Source organism: Anser brachyrhynchus (assembly GCF_964034855.1).
Source record: "Anser brachyrhynchus genome assembly, chromosome: 2".
Classification (NCBI taxonomy): domain Eukaryota; kingdom Metazoa; phylum Chordata; class Aves; order Anseriformes; family Anatidae; genus Anser; species Anser brachyrhynchus.
This window is the reverse complement of record NC_137695.1, coordinates 21,851,849-21,872,123: the sequence shown is the minus strand read 5'-3', so window position 1 is coordinate 21,872,123 and position 20,275 is coordinate 21,851,849. Positions and strand designations below refer to the sequence as shown.

Below are 20,275 nucleotides of genomic sequence, written 5' to 3'. Positions count from 1 at the left end.
GTCAAGCATCCAATTCCTTACTTCGTGAATGTGTGTACTTCACATCAGGAAGCAGAGCTATATGTATGCTTGCACAATAGAAAAATCTCTTCCTTACCCTGTAAGAGCACCTTGTATTATAGCTCTTTCTGCTCATCTATCTTTTCTATTCTAACATATTGAACTACCCACCACCTTCCTTTTCTTGATAATTTCCTGCTTTCTACTGCACAATGCTAAGACAGGACTCTTCTATTTTTCTTTGAGCCTTTCAGTGGTCAAAGTTCCAATTAAGTGATAAATTATTGTGACAACCTTTGTTCTCCCTAGTCTCCTATACTACTCTTCCCTTATTATTTCAAAATAGAGGAAGGTAAGAAAAAAATACAGTCTACATTACTAACGTTTAATATTACAGATCTTGAGAGATGTTACGTTGCCTTACTCAAGAATAAAGTGATGCTGAAGTGATACTGATCTTAATTACATAGTCAATTATATATTATATTTAGTAATTTATTATCACATTTTTTCTCAACAGTTTTTTGTGAGGGAGGGAAACCTAAAGAAGTCTTGGTTTGAAGCTGAAGAATTCTGTAGAGAAATAGGAGGAAATCTGGTCACAATCAATTCAAGAGAAGATCAAATTTTAATATGGCGGTTAGCATTGTGAGTACGTGCACAATGTTTCATTTTTCATGTTAATGCTATACTAAATAAGAATTCTATCAAAATGTATTGGGAACTAGGCAAGTGAGCAAATAAAAACAAGCAATTTTTAAAAGAAAATGGAAATATATAATTTTGGAATATCACACTGAATTATATTTTCAAAAAATATGTATATCTCAACTTGAATATTTCAAAATGTTTTTGATATTTCTGAAATTTTCATAAGTTTTTCATCAAGGGTTTTCTCCAAATTTGCTCAACTGTGTACGTTAGCCCTCTTCCAAAAGGGAGGCATTAAATTGTTTGGCTCTAATTGTGCCTTTTTTTTTTTTTTTTAAATGGCTATGATTCGTATTTTAAGACACACATTCAAAAAACAGCAAAAAAAAAAAAAACAACTAAACAAAACAAAAAACAAACCTTGAGCTAATATGTAACATAAACTGAAATGCAAGAAATTAATGTGGAAATTTTCAGACTATAAACTGAAGACTTAAACCAAACAAACAAGAATTCATTTTCATTCTTTTATATAAATGCTGTAAATGCCACATTACACACAATATAGAAATTATAGCATTTTCCCCCAAAATCAGACCACTACTTTTTGATGGCATTTCATATTTAATATTAAGACATCTCAATGATAAATAATATATAGATATTTAAACAAAAAACTGTGTTTCACATAGTGGTGAATTCAGGTGTAATTTCTAAAATTTTTCAAAAACATTTAAAACTATTGTATAGAAAAGTCTTCATGATCTCATCCATTTTCATTTTATTATTTTTTAATATTGTGAAGAAATGAACATATTTTTCTTCGTCTGCTAAAGCTCTTTTATTTAGCCTATTAAAATTTTGGGAAGGGAAAGTTTCCTGCTATATAGTGAGTGAGATAGGAACCTATTGTATATGATTCATAGATATGGGGAGATAAAAAGCAGAAACTTTTAAATAAACTTCAAAGGAAGCGTCAAGAAGGAAATCAGAGAAGTTGAAAAATATATTTTTTTAAATTTTCATTCATTAAATCATATTACATCTCTCTATTCATGCTTTACTTTTACTAAAACCTTTCCTATGAACTCCTGCTACAAGCAAGTTCTATGCTCCTGACTCGAGGATGGGATGCCACTCCACTTGCCCGTCAAATTAAATTCAAGTGCAACATGCCTTGTCTCAACAAAGTGCACTTGGAAAGGGTGCAGGCAGTGAGCCTGGCTACGGGCGAGCAGTGAAGGAGCAGCTCCCAATTGAGATATGACAGAAAACTGCATGTTTTCATGTTTTTTAGCACTTACACCATAGCTCTTTTTTCTACACTCATGCATTATTATTGTATAATTTCTTTAGGGATAAAGGAGTGCACATGCAGGGGTTCTGGATGGGTTTGTTTCTCTTAAATCCTGATGAAGGATTTGCCTGGATTGATGGCTCTCCTGTGAGTACTTATTTGCTGAAGGTTAATTGCGTTTCTGACTTTTAGAATATATAGATTTTCATGTTTTTATGCTTTTCTTCCAATCTCTTTAAACTTTTGGCAGGTGCAGGGCAGCACTGAACACATCAGCTGAACAGCTGCAGTGCTAAGTGATGGCACTATCTTAGCACTCTAATGGAAGTACGAAGCTCTGTATTGTCATTCCCGGTGCCATGTTATACCCCATCTTCCACAGCACAAGCTCCTAGATCTTTGCTGCACCCCAGACTAGGAAGTGCTGTGTGACAGACAGTACAGAGAAGTCAGCTTGCCATCTCTTACAAAGCCAGATAAACATGACTCTCTCCATCTATCTATTTTTCCTCCAACAGAAACATGCTTTTCTATAAAGTGAAATTTTTTCACCTTCTCTGGGGAGCAAGGGGTAAAGTGAGCTGATTGGCATGACTTCCACAGCCCTCTCAGAACTCTCTGAACTCCTTTCAATCCCATAAATGAGGTGCTTGGAATGATGAGACCCTGAAATTGTGTGATGATGACAAACACAGTCACTTCCACTCAGTTCAAAACACATGGTAATTGAGATGTATTTCCCACGCAGGTAATTTATGAGAACTGGGATAAAGATGAACCCAACAACCATGAAGAAATCGAACATTGTGTTATGTTTAATAGATCACCCCAAATGCGCTGGAATGACTTGTACTGTGAACACTTACTTAATTGGATTTGTGAAACAAAAAAAGGTATGATTAATTCACCATTTAATTGGAATGATAAGCACAAGTTCAAAAGCAAATTGTATGGATTTCAACCAATTGAAAGGAAGAAATATATTTGGAATTTTTCATTTGAAAGTTAGAGTAATGAATGCAACACAAAAGGAGAGGAATGAACTGTGCTATTTCAATTGTACTCAGATGCATGAAGTTAAAGATATCCCTCTTACTTTATCTCTGGCTTTATCTCTTCCTGCCGCAAGTTGAATAAATTTGCAAGACAAAGATACTTATCTCTTTAGCAAGGATTTCTCTGCTTTTATCTCCTCCCTGTATTTCTATCTGCTCTGGGTTTACCCAGGAGACCTAAAGATGGAAGGGACTAAGAGTTCCCTGTACAAAAGATAAAAAAAGCTTTGGTTCCCGTTGTGAAACTAACAATGGGAGCCAAACAGAGGGAGATGTTGCTATAGGAACAAGCAACTCTGAAAAGCTGATCAAAACCAGAAGGTAGCGTAGCCTTGAGGGACTCCTAGAACTACCTTAAAAGCTCCCTGAAATTAAAAGAAAGCTGGCTTCACACAGGGAATGAGTAGGAGGCATGATAGTGTGGGTAAGGGAGAAGGAGCTGCACAAAGAGAACTGGGTATACCTCATATACTTCTGCCAACAAACAGCTATCCTTAAACAGTGAAAAATTGCTTATTGAGTAATTGAAAAATTACTTATGCAAACAGGAAGAATTACTGTTCCCTTGTGGGTAGATTAGTCTTGCAAATACACCACCAAACGCCTGACTTCTGTGCACCAGCCTGGAGCACCACATTCTGTGCAGCCCTTTCTGGCATGCTGAGCATGCTGCTTCGTACAGATGTGGCTTTCTGCTCTTGATGGGATTACTCAGGGGGAGTTCAGAAAGTGTGACAGAAAGACTCTGACCAGTTTATCCTGACCCTAGGTGATCTTTCAGAAGTTAAAAATAAACAAATAAATACATAAATTAGACCTTGTTATTGTGAGTATAGATTAGATGATAATCCCCATGAGAGGGGAGAAGCTCAGCTGCTAATTCTCTCATTTTTCAGCACTTAATCCCATTGTTTGACCTGGTGTGCCTTGAGATCCATGCATAACGTTGTTCACTAAATGTCTTACCATACTGCTCCTGAAAGGAGGAGTTGCGCTGAGCATACTTTTCATAAATTGTTCACTGTTGGTCACTTCCACAGCATTGCAAATGGCAGCAGGCAAAAGTCAGCACAACTGGAGCTGGGTCCAACAGGGGCAGTCACCAGTCACTCATGTTGGTGGGTGCTGCCTACACAACTGTTGTCTGCACCATCAGCAACAGCTCACCTTTAGCAATGCTGTTCACCTGGAAACCTCATGCTTTCCAGTATTTTCCACCTGCATTCAACTTCTCAAGGAGTTAAAAACAAAGAACAACAACAAAAAAAATCAATAATTTATGACCATTCTATTAAAGTCTCTTAGTTGGTATGACATTCACGAAGACATATAAATTTTTTGTTGAGATGAGAACAAGGGTACATATTCAACTAAGATTTTTTTTTTCCTTTTTGAAAAGCAAGGACAGTTAGAGTTAATTAGGATTAAAAAATAAAATCCAAACTAGGTGAACAATATAAATTCACTACGAATATATTTGAATAATCCTAGTACTATTCTTCACTATCTGCTTAAGGAGAAAATATTTAGAAATTTCCAACCGATTTTTTTTATTATTATTATTTTTTTGCTTCTCTCTCATGTAAACTGTTCTTTTTCTTTCTTTAATAATGTGTTCCTCTATATCAAAGCTCAAAAGAAAAGAGGAAGGCTAATAACTGAATGAGTAGAAAGCTAATAGAATTACTGGTGTTTGTGAAGAAAAACAAAAAAACAGGCATCCTAGCAGAGCTACCTTTGAGGAGCTATAGCTAGCCCTGGGTATAGCATCAGCTACATTGCTGCCTCCTGGTCTGTACTGTAATCAGGAAGTGGAGTTTGATATCTATCTACTGGCCCTCCATACATTGCCTGGCTCTGTCCAGGACTCTCTTAAAAACAAACTTGCCAAGCAAAAGGGAAGCCATCAGGATAGTAGGAATGTATCTAGATACTGGAAATGATGTGTGGTGTTAAGAAAATTATGCTTTCAGAACTTTTGAGTAGTTTACTATTCAAAAGGTAAGCCTGAGAGTTGAATAGATGGATTATGGTGTCTGGTACTTGTTCTGTGATTGTAAAAAAATATCAATAGCATGCTAGGCTTAAAATATAAAATACATTTTCAAATGGACGTAAGTTTCATCTACAAAGGGTTTGCTGCATATCCTGACATTTAATATAGTGCTTTTGGAGATACCTATGTACGCATTAAACATATGTATTTTTCACTAGCTAAATGTTTCTAAATTATCATTTAATTTGATATGGTGGTATATGCCCTAAAATCTTGAAAAGTTTATTAGATAACTCATATTTCTATTTTCTTTCTCTGTTAATAAAATAATCATTTATTATTATTATTATTATTATTATTATTATTATTATTATTATTATTATTAGACTATTTCTCATTATGACATTTTATTTTACAGGTACACCGCTAAAACCTGAACCAAACTACAAGCTTGGTAGGATTTTTTCCTCTTTCAAAGGAAGGCTTATGGTATAGCTTTTAGACTTTTTACAGACCAGATGAGAATGTAATGTATATGCTTCTTTATCTTCCAGAATATCAAGCCACTGATGATGGATGGATTATACATGAGGATAAACAGTATTATTTCAGCAAAGAACATGTCCCTATGGAACAAGCACGGAGAATTTGCCAGAAGAACTTTGCTGATCTTATTGTCATTGAGAATGAAAGCAAAAGACAATTTATATGGAAATATGTAAGCACTGAGTCTATTAATTATTTCATATATCATCTATTAATTATTTATTTATATTTATGTCCTAATTATTAGTTCAGCATAATGAATGTGGGCACTTCTGAACCCATGATGAATTTCACTCTGTTTTACAAGTAAACAGTTTGATAAGATTGCATAGGTCATGGATTTGTCCCTTGGATTTTTTTTTCCTCTCAGCATCCAATACAAAACAGTAATTTGCACCCCACAGGCTCAGGCAATTCATAGGCAGTGTGACTATACTGCAGCCTGCCTGTAGGGACAAGGTCAGCTGCCACCAATGCTGACTTTTGACCGAAGAGCAGCTTAAAAAATAAAGAGAATGGTCTAGTTGTTTAGGCTAAAATTCTGAGCTACTGTCCTACATTACTTATTTACATAATGGTATATTTTTTCAGGACCTGTCAAGAACTAACTTTTAGTAAGTAGAGAAAAAATACATGTGAATATTAAAGGAGTAGCAAAGGGTAGCTCAGGGCCAGGTTGCTTATCTCTTCTAAGACATGTAGCCTACAGCGCAGTAACTATTATTTTCTTGTCCATTGGGTTCCTTCCTCCAGGATCTGTTTCTCTGTAGCCTTCTTGCAGTTCAGGTCTGAACCTACAACATTATTGCCTGAGGCTCAAATCATGTAAAAAACAAGCAAGCAAACAAAGAAACAAGGAAAGCACAACTGTGGAACTGTTTAGTGATTAAATCACTTTTGTTTTAGATTAACACAAAAAAGAGTGGAATATTTCGCGCAGTGGAATCATTTTTCATTGGCTTAGTTGTCAGCTTTGATCGTAAGTTCAGGTGAGTAAAAGAAGAACACTAAAGCTAGTAATGGACAACAATGATGGCAATTTCATGTCACTCTGCGGAGGTATTTGTGTGAGCTTTCATCTTACAAGTTAATAATTCTTATGCATTTGTCCTCTAGATAGATTTCAGAAGTTTGAGATCAGAAGTACTAAGCTTTCCTACATTTAAGCAAAGAATTTTATTTATTTATTTAGTTTTTAAATCTGGGTGAACAAAACCAATAGTATTTCATGGGTAAGATTCATTTCATTTGATGTCTTACACTGAGAGATCTGAATTAAAGACCCAAGCAACCCTTCATAGGTAGTGAGGATAAGCAGCTAAGTTTAGGATGCTGTTCAGCTGGTTCACTTTAGACATCAACCTTAAAATGAGGTTAACTCTGATTTAGATCTCTAATGGCTATGTAGAAAGCTCCAGAGGTTTAGACATAAGCATTTAACCATATGAATTCCACTTATTCATAAATAAATCCCAAATTATGTGAGCCTGAAGCATGAGCAAAATCTCACCCAAAAGCTTTCTGAAATTACTGGCAGAGAACCTGTTTTAGCCTTCTACAAATAGATTTCTTTCTGGAGGACACCTTTCTGGGATGAAAGAGAAATTCAAGCTCTGGTGTTACAGTCTCATCCAGACTGTAAGAAGCTGTTGAGTATGACATTGTTTATCTAGCCTTTGACAAAACGGGACACTGATGGGACTTGAATGTGATAATACTAAATAGGTGAGAGGCAGTAGCATTTGCTGTGGAACAGTCCTTTCAGTTTTAGAGCCTTTGTCCTCTAGTCACTATTGATACCTTGTTTAGCCCATTTGCTAAAGAGACCTCATATCTGTAAATGGCTGCTGGAGATATCTGTCCTGCAACCACTCTGCCCTTTTTTCTTTCAGCTGGCTGGATAAGACCCCAGTGAACTACGTTGCCTGGGCTCCAAATGAACCCAATTTTGCAAATAATGATGAAAATTGTGTGATAATGTCAAAAGATTTTGGTGAGTAAAATAGCAACATGAAACACTTGGTTGAACATCTTGAGGAGATAATGGTATCAAAAGCTAATATGTTTGCCACTTATTTAAATCTGAGGCTCCCCACGTAGCTGAACAGCAGGGACAGTTTTTCATAACAATTACATTGAGGTTAAAAGCATGCCTTCACTATTAGAAGACAAACACACTGTAGAGGAAGGATTGTATTTGGGCTAATGGCAACTGTTTCACCTGCTTCTGGAAGGTTTCATTTGTGCTTTATGAATATTGTCTGAGTTATCCTCTGTAATGGTGGTACAAGAATTTCTGAGAGTGTTTCTCTGTATTTTGTTTATTTACAGGCTTTTGGAAGGATATAAACTGTGCTTTGAAAAATGCCTTCATTTGTGAAAGGCACAATTCAGCTTACTCAGGACTTGCTCCTACTGTACTTCCACCTTTGGGAGGATGTCCTGAAACTTGGCTTTTGTTTCATAATAAGGTGAAGTAACAAATCTCAGTAGCTCTTAGCAGATTTGCTGTAAGTAGAGAAAATAATTATCCCTTTTATCTCACTATATAAATGCTCTTATTTTATATACCATTCTTTTAAGTGGTATTCTAAAAGTGAATTTTCATGTTTTTAAGTCTGTATGTAAATCTCAAAAAAGTGAACTTGAATGTTTTGTTATAATTTGGACCAGATGATCTTGAAGGTCTATGAAACGCATCTGTTCCTGGAATGGATTGTGGGAGTTGCTCATTTCTATTCTATGAAATATTTAGGTGTCTATGTTTTTACCTTCACAGAATTATTAAGGTTGGAAAACATCTCCAAGATCATCTGGTCCAACCATCCCCTTACCACCAATGTCACCTACTAAACTGTGTCCCTAAGCGTCACGTCCAACCTTTCCTTGAACACCCCCAGGAATGGTGACTCCACCACCTCCCTGGGCAACTCATAAACTTTCACAGTTTCTATATTTTTTTCCTGTTTATTTTAGATGTACTGTACAGAATTACTGTTCCATTATCCCAATGTATAATTGTAACCCCCTTTATCTGGGTTGAAAATATGAACAAGCTGAATATATGAACAGACTTGTCATACATAATCAGTTACCACAGCATTTCATCTTAAGTTGAGTAACACAAGCAGCAATAAATGTTAAATTAAAAGTAATATACAAGCAAACACTGTTTTTCAATAAGTCAGGCATAAGTACACCTGGACACATAGACACTAGAAAAACAAAACAGACAATAAAACAAAACTAAAAATCACTCCCACAATGCAATCAATAGGAAAAGGATTTTTTTTTCCTTTCAAAGGAGGAAAAGAAAAATGTAGAAGCAGCATACGTCAGTTAAAAATATGTCCCTCAGAACATACACAACTATGGAAACAATTTTTACACCAGTATTAATAAAAAAACCACTATGTGATACTAATATACTGTACAAAACAGCAGTTCTCAATGCTGCTTCATTCATGTTGAATGCTGACTTAAGCACAGGGTTTAGTAATGTCTGTGGCTCGATCTGAGAACTCGATCTTAGAGTTATCTGTCCCAAGTAACAGTCTTAATCCAGAAACAGTTTGTCCTTCAAAAACTTTACTTTTCAGCAATGTGACCCAAAATCTCTGCCTTGATTATCTGCTAAATGTTTCAGTAGCTTTGGGAGGTTGTGAGCTCTGCATGTACAATGCTGTGATTAGCTCTGTCAACTTCTTGCTGGCTGAATGGATTGGTATTTCAGCAACTCCACAAATTGCTGCTCTTTGCATGCAGGGACTGGAACTGAATTAATCAAATCAAATTTAATTCGCTTTGACACCTGAAATTTTGCCTAATCCTTTATTCTCCCTACAGTGTTATAAAATATTTGGATCCAGAGAAGAAGAGAGACTGACTTGGCACTCTGCAAGAAGCGCTTGTATAGAATTAGGGGGAAATTTGGCCTCTATTCATAATGATCAAGTGCAAGGTATGAAATCCCAACCTTTTGGTGCTAGGTATGATGCCAATAAATGTCACTAAAAACATCATAATTATTAGCTAAGATTGTAACAGTGGCTGCGGTGACCAAATATAGTCCTTCTAGAGGTTAACAACTTAGATATATGAGCACTCTGAAGTGACATATCTCAACTACTTATTTTGCACTGGATCACAACATTTAGGTCCTGTATATACTGATGACGGTGCACAGAACCTCGTAGCAATGCTGGTCCTGGGGAAATAATTGTAAAATAAATCACATAGTGATGATAAAGATGAATGCTCATGTGATTCCATTGCAAGATAACCCCTGCCCCCTCCCCCCATCTTTCTTATCTTCGATGTTTTCTCAAGCTCAGGGGTATCTACAGCAAACCATGCAATAGTTATGAGTAGTTCATCAGGATAAGGATACAGAGAATGATATTTCAAAAAGCTCTGCCTTGGCTGCTGTAATCACTTCAACCAGCAACCTGTATGTCACATTTGCAGGTGGCATAGTGACATGATGGAGGTCATGGTTAGAATTTGAAATGTTCTTGAAAAATCTGGGATTTTTATTTTTTTTTTAGGGGGAAAAAAAGGTGTAATTGAATAGGGTTAAGTGCAAACTTCTACACCAACACAGCAATAATAATTTCCATCAAAAATAGATGTGAGTAACCAGAAAAAGATCTGGAGCTGAGCTGCAAGCTGAACACAAGCCATTATTGTTAGGGTATAGAGGCAGAAGGGGGCAACAGTAGGAGAAACCTACTATTGACATCGATTTAAAATCTTAGTGTCTTCTTTGTTTCCTCCTCACCTGTCCCTCTCCTGAAACCCTCTGACCTTCCCCAGCACCTTTCCTTTCCTATAAAACTCATTCTTTGCGGCCACTAAATGAGTTTTTGGCCCATCTAATGATGTAGTCAAAACAGACTCCACATATAAATAGCTTCTGTGAAGGAAGACCCAGAATTGCTTGATCCAGAGAGCAGACTGGAGTGAGCTATTATGGCACTTCTCATCTCTTGGCAAAACAATAGGGCAGAAAGAGCAGAATGATCTGTTCACTATGGTTTTGGAAGATAGGATAAACAGCAATGGCTTGAAATGCCCCCAGAAATTGAGTTTTGACAGTAAACAAACATCCATCAGAAATGACGTATGAACAATTTATGCTACCTTTAGGAAGGTTGATTAATCCTTTGAAGTCCCTTCCAACCTTAATTTCTATAATATTTCCAAGAACACTGTGAGTAGCATTTTTACCTTAAAAACTATCCCTTTTGTATTTTTAATAGAATGAAGATGCTTCTGTTAAACTACCCATTTTAAAATATATTTTGTTTTAGCCTTCCTCACCTTCAATCTAAAGGATGTCTCCAGTGAAACTTGGATTGGATTAAATGATATTAATAATGAGGGTAGTTATCTGTGGACAGATGGAAGCTCTTTTGACTATTCACATTGGGCAAGACAATTCCCTTTTAGGGATGAATACATTGAAGTTAACAGGAGGTATACTACAATACAGGTAAACAGAAACGAAAAAATCAGTAAGTGCATAACTTAGATAATATCCTCTAACTTAGTGTAACTGACCTGAATTCTGAATTCTCTCTCAGCTAGGACCTCTATACTTTAATGTCTTGTGGAAAGTGTGTCAGTGGAAAAAAACTGAATAATATTTCAGAGATCAAGTCTTTAAAGATGTACCCAGTGATTAATTGGCCTGTTAAGAACATGAACTTATTTTCATTCCTTTGCAGAAGTTTAGAACTGCAGAAAAAGGATACTGTACTATAATTACTGTTAGAATTATTTAGAATTATTAGATTTAGGAGATTTAAATGAAAACATTCTATTAATATAAAATATATTAACTTAATATGAAATACATTATATTAATATATCAATATCTATAATATGTTAACTGAAAATACAAATTCTACTAAATGCGCTGGGTTTCTTATTTCATTTTATTACTTCTTCTTGACAGCATGAATCCAAATTAAGCTCAACAAGTTAAGTATGGATTACCATAAACTATATAGCAAAAATAGCTTTGGTGCACTTCAAGAAATTTTAATAATGTGACAAAAGTTCTTAGAGCAATCTGCCAGGGAAAATACATTGGCTTAAGATGTAAACCATGATACATTTCTTTTCCAATAAATGATAGAGTAAAACAAAAGCCAAAAAAAAAAAAATCAGAGAAGAAAGCTATTAACTTTGCCTCCTCAGAACTTCCTCTGTTAATTTGCCAGACATTTTGTACTTTATCTGCTATAACTTCCTTTTTCAATTTTTCCCTAGACTGACTGTATTGCCATGACAAGAAGATCTGTAAATGAAGCAAGGCGCTGGGAAAACACTGACTGTCAGCATAAAAAAAGTTATGTTTGCCAGATGGACAGCAGTAAGTTTTATTTTTCACCTTCTTTTTTGGAAGACTTACTGAACAATGTGAGCATACAAGTCCTCAGTTACAACTGCCTGTCTGTGTCTGTAGCAATTGGGGTGAAGGAAGCAGGGCTCCTTTCCCAACTCAAGAATTCCAGATATGAAACCTTCTCTAGGATAAGGATTACAGAAATGTTTGTGCTTTATGGCCGCTCCCCTACCAACATACCTACCAGCATTCACAGAGTCTGAATACACCTACACGTCAGAGATCTGCATTTAGATCTGGTGCCCAAACATGACAAGTAGACACTCTGGAGGCAGGATTCATCTCATCCTGAAGGCTGAGATTCATCTAACACAGGTTAGAAGACCTATGCCTTCAAAATCCTGTTTCTATCTGCTGACATAAAAAGGAGTTTAGCCATCTGTGAGATAGTCAACAGGCCCAGATATATGTGTCTGAATAAGGTGATTTTGCAAATGTAAATAGAAAGCATGGAGAAAAGTCCATCAGTAACACCCACCGTAGGTATCTCAGCTAGCTTTACAATACAGCAAAGGCTGCCCCCACCTCCAGACATCAGCCCTTCTCTCTCACCAAAAACCATCCCTCACACATATTCCCTTGGGAGGAGATTGTGTGCGTGCGTGCGTGCGTGCGTGCGTGTTAAGGTCAGTTAAACTGGTTATTGCATCACTCCCTTCCCTAGCAATGCTTTTGTATCACAAGACTAAGGATCAGAAGGGCAAAAGTTCCAGTTGTCTTCACATATCCTCAGGGTGGGAGACACATCCGGAACATAGCTACACTGCAGAGCCTGCAGGAAGAGAAATGGGAACTGCTGGGTAGCAAGTCATGTTCTGCAACTGAAAATACAGGAAGAAGGCACATCTGGGCCACATGCTTCAGGCTCTGTCCCATGCAAGTGCAGGAAGCTACACAAAGGCATCACTAGCAAAAACACTTTCCAGGGCATTCTCAACACAACATAAACATGTATGTCTTTTTCTGTACCCATCATCAGTTCTAGGTCTTTGTCTTCTACTTCCACATTTAAGGCAGAATTATAATTTCTTTTTACATTTTATTCTTCATTGAAAAGAAGAAGTAGAGTCTTCTTAGACTTAGAATGAAATTTGTTCCTGTTGATTTGATCACAAAATTAATCCTATTGTGAAACTCAAATGGAATGGAGATTCTGCACCATGTTTTTACCTGCACTGCAGGAAGGGAACCTAGAGATAGGAGGAGAATTCCTGTGTGATGAGTATTCACATAATTTTATCTGGTGAGAGTGTATGTCTACAAATATGCACAACACTTCCTCTGCTTCTCCCTAATTTCTGAATGCACTATATACATTATAGTTACAAACAATTCTCAGTTATCTTTAAAGTGTCTCCTGCATTTTAAATACAAAATATTTTACTTCATGTTTATGCTGCCACACAATATTAAACCATTACTTAAAAGTTTTCTCCTCTTCCTCTCAAATCTATATCTCTTTCCTGCAGAGCCGGAACTCTTTCATTCCACAACTGCTCCGGATTTTGATTTCGTCCATTATAGTAACAGCAGCTATTTGATCATTCCTTCTAAAATGAATTGGGAAGAAGCAAGAAAAGCGTGCAAAGAGAAATCTTCAGATCTTGCCAGCATTTTAGATTATTACAGTAATATATTCCTGCTGCTGCAGGCAGTGCCATATGGAGGGCCCTTATGGATTGGGCTCAAAAGCAATGTGGTAAGTTTAATAAACTGAAGGGTGGTGTGGTTAAATGCTATGGCTGGATTACTACCAGAAGGGAGATTTGTAGCATGAATAGGGACCTAGGATTGGGGGTCCATTTAACTTTATCCATCTTAAAATCATGAAACACCATCCCAGGCAATGGAGAAGGATGGGAACCTCGGACAGCACTGGTAACTTTGCTAACTCTGGGAATCTTAGACACTTATGTGAAACTACCTGGTTAACTTTTAGATGACCAGCCTGTGATCCAGGCTCACCACAACATTTGAGTGAGCACTAGCCTTGTCAGCTCTGTGACTGAGTGCCAAAATGAGTCTCAGCTTCTCCGATGAATATATAATTGTCCAATGTACTTACATTATGTACTATCATGTTTTTATTGCATCTTTGAGCTAAGTAAATTACATTGATATTAAAAATTAGTTCTTCCATCAGTAATGATTTTCTTTACTAGTGTTTTTTTTTTTTTTAACTAATTTTGTTTCCGCGCTGATATATAACATAGCAAAATATCTTTGAAACACAGCATCCCTATGGAGGCCTTGCAATAAATGCTTGACATAGATCCTCCCACTTGCAGAACTCCACAGGAGATGTCTATCCAAAACAAATAGTGTTTAAGTACACTTAATATCAAAGTTGGCTGACATAACAGTTGTAGAAATGTGGTTTATAAAGCAGTCAAAATTCCATTGTGATCAAGTTTAGATCACCAGACATCATCTCACCAGAATTCTATAAATGAGCTGGCCCTGCTGGTGCAGAGTGAGGCTCTGAGCTTCTTCCCGTTCCTTGGGCAGTGATCTTTCTCTGATTATGCCGAGCTCAGTAGGAGCTTGTGTACTTGTCCTTTTGACACTTAAGGCTTCTGTTCCTGTGTTTTTCTTTTGCTCCTAAGAAACTTCCACTTTTCTGAGATTCTCATAGGAACAGCTGTGGTTTACTCCTGGATGTTTCTCCTGCAAACTGTACTTGAGCTTAGAGTCCTTGTTTGACCGCCAGCTTCAGAGCTCCAGTTCCCCTGAGCTCTCTACAGGTTTTGTGTTCCTGGTGCTCATGTTGCTCTTTGTGGTGACCTGACTCTTCTGCAACAGTGATTCTACCTCTCAACATTGCCCAGCAAGGGACTGAGCACCAGAAGTACCTGGGAAGCCCCATTTAGCTTTCAAAACACCTCCATGGGTGGTGTTCTGCTGTTGTACTGTTACATTGCTTTTACATATTAATCAGATTAGGATTTGATTAATATTCTAACAGGGCTAGCACAGAAATACAAACTGAGCTTCTAATATCACTGCAAGAATGTGCATTTTACAAATCAGCTTATCTGAGTTTACAGTGTAGAAAAATATATTAAAAAGTCTGTTTCAATTTTAGGGTTATGGATATTACAGATGGACCGATAAAAGTAAAATTGATTTTTCTAATTGGCACTACAGAGAACCAAAAGAGAAAATAGCCTGTGTCTACCTAGATGTCCATGGGACCTGGAGAACAGCACCTTGTAATGAAAAACATTTTCCTGTCTGCAAAATATCTGAGGGTAAGATGATTGAGGGATGATGACTTTTGGTTTTAAGGAAGAAATCTTGCTGGATCTATTTCAACTAAAGTACATATCTTTAAGTAAATATTACAGAATAACGACCCTGTGTGTGCAGTGTCAATACCTTTGTTTTGCATGAAGAGTGTTTTATTTTTAAGAAGTTGTTATTCACAGGCAGAGATCGCGCCATTTTATTGGACTTGGGTGATAACTGCAGTAGGATTTCAATGTTGCAGGCAGACAGAAAACAGAGATTGTGAGAATACTAAACTTTTTACTACTTTAGAGTATAAAACGTGAAACTTTTTGCTGACAGAGATTTTGTGGGAAGGATTAGAGTCAATAAAGCCCATGAAATATAAAATAAATTTTGTTCCTTCCATGTAAGCAGTGTTCAATAACAGCTTCACTGTTATTGTATTCTAAAAACTGGGGAAAGGAGGAATAGTTATGTTTGGTTATTAATGAAATAGGAAGTCTGGTGAGTGCTGTTCATGTATGACAGTATTAGAAAAATAAAGTCTGTTATGGGCTGAAACAAAAGTTCTCAATTCATAGTGTTTCTATGGACTTCACAGAGGAATGCTACAAATTAAAAGACTACAGGCAAACTCTAGGATGGGAACTTTTTGTCCTTCATTTGTCCTAGATCAACTGCTGTTAGCTCTAGTAACAGAGTTAATGGAAATTCAGAGATTCTTTTGAGCTGCTTTAGTGTAGTTCAGCTTTAATTTCTTCTCCAGGACATGTTCTAAGCTTCATCTCCATTCATTTGCAACTTTCATTTTACTTTAAAATGTATGTACTGACTGATAATGTCACTGTTTCACCCCATAATGTCATTGATTGTGGGAAAATGTGAACCTACTACACAAATATTAAATGAGCTTCCAATTATTCCATGTATTGTCAAACTGTTCATAAACTTTATGTAAGAATTATCTCAAGGAGAATATTAGATTGGAAATTTCCATATTAATTTATGATTTGGGTGGTAACTCATTAAAAATCAAATTGCTATTTGAAACTCTTGAGGGTTTTCTAGTTTTTCTTTTTCTTCTTTTTACTGTATCTCTTATTTGTATGAAGTTGACAGTCATAAGAAATAACTGAAATTAAAAAAACAACACAACAACAACAAAAAAAAACCTGAACACTCATATATTCTTTGGACTGTCCAAGTTTCATTTAACTGGTAACACTGAAGAGTTCAGGCTCATACTGAACTGCTCAGCTGCAACTGAGCAGTTCTTCTCCTTATCACTCTCCCCATAGTCACCGATAATTCTAGCAATTCAGAACATTTTAAGTAGTTTTAAGAAAGCTTTTTTTTTTTTTTTTTTTTAAACTTGATTTCATATCTGAAGAACTGCAACACCTATTGAATGAAAGCATCCATAATATCTCATTTCTTTTAGGTATACTTCCTTCTGACCCCCCACAGGATATTGGAAAATGTCCTGAATCTGATCACATAGCTTGGATTCCTTTTCGAAGCCACTGCTATTATTTCAATGCCAATGAAATGAGCTGGGCTCAGTCTGTGACTCAGTGCATTCAGTCAGGTAATAATTAGTTTTACTCAAAGATGGAATTTCAATCTTGACATAGAAAAGAAAATCATGTTTAAAAAGTCTTGAAAACTACTGCTGCAATATCTACACATGTGTATATATGTATGTACACACGTATGTATATATGCATATATAAAAAGAAGTCAATGTCTCTTTTTCACCATTGATGCTGTTTGCTTTCCACTTATACTGAAATTAAGGTGATTAGATTTCCATTTCCTTTTCTTTTTTTTTTCTTCTTTTTTTTTGATTCTTTTTTCTCTTTTTTTTTTTCTTACCAGCTGTGCTTAGTTCTAACACTGTTATATTTGTTCACAAACATATATATTTATTCACAGAATTTCTACTTTTAGTGAGATTTTAAAGTGGGTAAACTTCTCTGGCCTCATCTCTTCTTTTCTGTATCTCTTCCTATGCAAGGGCAGAAGTAAATGTTATAATACCAATCACTTATTTTTAACTTGGGCTGTGTGATCTGAAGAGGATTGCAAGTACTGCCTGAGAGTCCTCGCTTTACCAGCGATGGGATCCCTGGCAGCCTGCAGAGCCAGGGGAGAGCAAATGCTTTCCTCCCTCCTCTTGGAGGTGTCTGGACCTGGCCAAGACCATGAACTGCTCCTTGTCCGTCCTCCACCGACACTGCTGAATTGTCTGGTACCCAGGTACCTCATCTATGCCTTCAGAAGGCTGTGAAAAAGAAAAGCAAACATTATGCTGGCCAAATGAAATGTGTCCTTTTGTTTCACATCTCATTAGATCCTCTTAGCCCTCTTCCTCCACCACTTTTAATTTGCAAACACTTTCAGAAAAATTAATCCTAGTTTGAATTACAAATTTGCTTGCTGTGCAGTTTTACCTGCTACATAATAACCTGTCAAGTCCATGAAGAAGAAATAAATAACCATCCATAATATGAAAAATATGAAAAATATTATCCAAACACTTGAAAAATAACGTGCTTTTTTTTTTTTTTTTTCCGCTGATGTTTCAAAATTGCCATCCTTATTGTGTTTTCATGTTTTTTATTACAAACTCACAGTCTGTGCTGTTCCCTATGCTTCTTTCTGGTCTCTGCTTAAACCCTTGCTTACTCCTACCAGCAGGAAGCAGTTTTTATAATTAATCTTGTCCTATGTCAAAGGCTGAAACTTTGGCTGACTTCTACAGCAGGGCATACCTCCAACCATCTTCTGTTTGTTTTCTTATGTGTGATAGGTGGCATCTTGGCTTCTGTAGAAGACTTGGCTGAATCAAACTTTCTAGCAGAACAAGCAGACTTATACACAAGCAAGACAAGCGGCTTTTGGATAGGAATATACAGAAATGCAAATGGTAAATATTTTAATTTCTACATATAATCATAAATAGGATTCATGAATGAACAGAAATATGATGTATTGCTGCTTTTGAGGAACTAATTCAAGGTAAAAGGTAGTTAAAACCAAACAAAAATAGATTAATAGCATATTAATTTAAAAACTCTTGGAAGTGTGTGGGTTTATCCAATAGGTGTGAAAGGCTGTAGAAAAGAAGTCAGCTTGGCTTCAGTTATGGATCTTGGCTATTCCCTGGGTCCACCAAAGGGGATGCACATTCCTGCCAGCATGGGCACTGCCTCCATTCCGATATTTTTATTGTATATCTGGTCTAGTAGCAAAGGTGTGGACAGGTGTTGGGAATATCTCTCAAGAGGCAAAACACAAAAGACACTGTTCTATGGGAAAGTAGGATGCAATGTGTAATTGAGACAATGATTGGGCCTCGTTTCTAAATTCCACTGATTGGGAAGTGCTGTAATCTGTGACAATTTTGCATGGCTGCTAATTGGTTGCCATGTAACCAAGACTTCACAGAGGATACCTGTCCCTGACGCATACCACTGATCATTCCCTCTGTCCTCAACCCTCCCTGGGGAAGGGTCTCCCACTCCTGGTCTGTGAGAAGGCAATGCCCGCCCTGCTTGCTCTGTGGTCCAGTTGGGAATGTGTCCCAGCGGCCCCCACATTCTCCTGGCCAGGCAGTATCCACTGAAAGGGCTGTGGGTGTCTGGTTGGAGCTCCATCACACTTCTCTGAATGGAGAAAATTAGGCTTCTGGCTAAGAGGCAAATCATCCAGTAAAAAACATGTAACTACAAAAAAACAACATTAGTTTCAGCCCACAATCGCTCAGAAAGGATTTTTTTTTTTTCTTTCTTTCTTTCTTTCTTTTTTTTTTTTTTTAGATTCTGTTTAACTCATTGATAATTCAATATTTTTATTTTAGAGGCTATGCTAAAAATACATGTTTTAATTTTAAATAAGTGTATTTCAAGCTTTACAATAAAAGTTCCTTAATTTTCAGCGAGTGCTGCTGAAAAAAGAATGCAGAAGGTTCAAAAAAAAAAAAAAGTCTAGCTTTATTCACTTTTCTGTTTGAAAATTTAGTCCACTAGACAAAAAAACATGGAGATATGTAAATTAACTGTTATGATTAGCAAATCACAAATCATAAAGCTGAAATGCAATTATATTTTTTTTTAAGATGAGAATCAAGAGAAATGAAATGCATTAGAAAATAACCACAGAGGGGATTTTTGAAGAGGAAAAATAATATTAGTGAAGATCTTTGATGTGAAACTATTAGTATTGCTACTAACATTTGCACCACCAGGGCAGCTGCTTTGGCAAGACAACAGTGCCTTTAACTTTGTCAACTGGGGTGAAGGAGAGCCCTCAGAGGAACAGCTTGATTACTGCGTGCAACTGTCTGCCTCCTCTGGGTACTGGATTGCCATTCCTTGCTCTTCTGAAAAAGGGTTTATTTGTAAGAAACCAAAGAGTAAGTGACTTGTTTAATATTTGGTCTTGATGGTTATGGCTTTATTTCAGTAGTAATAACATAATATCTTTACTACAAAAGACCCACAATTTATGTCAAATAAAATGCTCTATTTACAGACTTTCCTTATCACTTGTTTCAACGTTCAGCCAAAAATATTACAAATACATAGAGCTGTATGTACTGTTCATGTGTTATTACTTTATAACTTCAGATTTTCTCACATTCTGTAATGAATATTCAATTAGTAACTAAAGCTTATCAATGTTTTCCGGAAAATGCTTAAGCTCCTTTGTGGTTTTGCTCCCTTCCAACACGCACACACATTTTCCTGTTAACATTAATTCCTGTTCTATGGAACAAGAGTTGCATCAATTATTTGCTTTTCTTCCTCTTGCTGCACTGTTACATGCTGTTCCAGCAAGAGATGGATGAAGCAATTTCATTTAAATAATAACAGAACGGAAGCAGAATCCAGAGCACGTATAGTGACCTTTGAAAATAGTTGAAGTGTTTTGGTTAGCATTTATTTTTTTAATGTTGTGTTTCTCTGTAACTGAGCACCATCTGCTTTGGTCAGGAAGTAGAAATATCAGAATATAGTGAGCCAAGCAGCCATGTGGTATTTTTGAGTTCAACTGTTAATTTTGAAAAAGATTTTTTTTTTTAA

General features: G+C 36.4%; 1 protein-coding gene across 3 annotated transcripts in view; it reads left to right on the top strand.

Annotated features, from left to right (window-relative positions):
• Window positions 1-20,275, top strand: part of LOC308190576 (macrophage mannose receptor 1-like) — a 35,361-nt gene that overhangs the window by 12,591 nt on the left and 2,495 nt on the right. For 2 of the 3 annotated variants that reach the window (XM_080582149.1, XM_080582147.1), the window contains 16 exons: window positions 521-648; window positions 2,008-2,095; window positions 2,697-2,841; window positions 5,418-5,453; window positions 5,554-5,717; window positions 6,452-6,534; window positions 7,438-7,538; window positions 7,877-8,016; window positions 9,392-9,506; window positions 10,858-11,039; window positions 11,822-11,924; window positions 13,427-13,656; window positions 15,043-15,208; window positions 16,630-16,776; window positions 18,001-18,117; window positions 19,438-19,605. In XM_080582149.1, the coding sequence (XP_080438275.1) occupies window positions 521-648; window positions 2,008-2,095; window positions 2,697-2,841; window positions 5,418-5,453; window positions 5,554-5,717; window positions 6,452-6,534; window positions 7,438-7,538; window positions 7,877-8,016; window positions 9,392-9,506; window positions 10,858-11,039; window positions 11,822-11,924; window positions 13,427-13,656; window positions 15,043-15,208; window positions 16,630-16,776; window positions 18,001-18,117; window positions 19,438-19,605 (2,113 nt within the window). The remainder of the gene's footprint in view (window positions 1-520; window positions 649-2,007; window positions 2,096-2,696; window positions 2,842-5,417; window positions 5,454-5,553; window positions 5,718-6,451; window positions 6,535-7,437; window positions 7,539-7,876; window positions 8,017-9,391; window positions 9,507-10,857; window positions 11,040-11,821; window positions 11,925-13,426; window positions 13,657-15,042; window positions 15,209-16,629; window positions 16,777-18,000; window positions 18,118-19,437; window positions 19,606-20,275) is intronic. The other variant, XM_080582148.1, reaches the window with a different exon arrangement.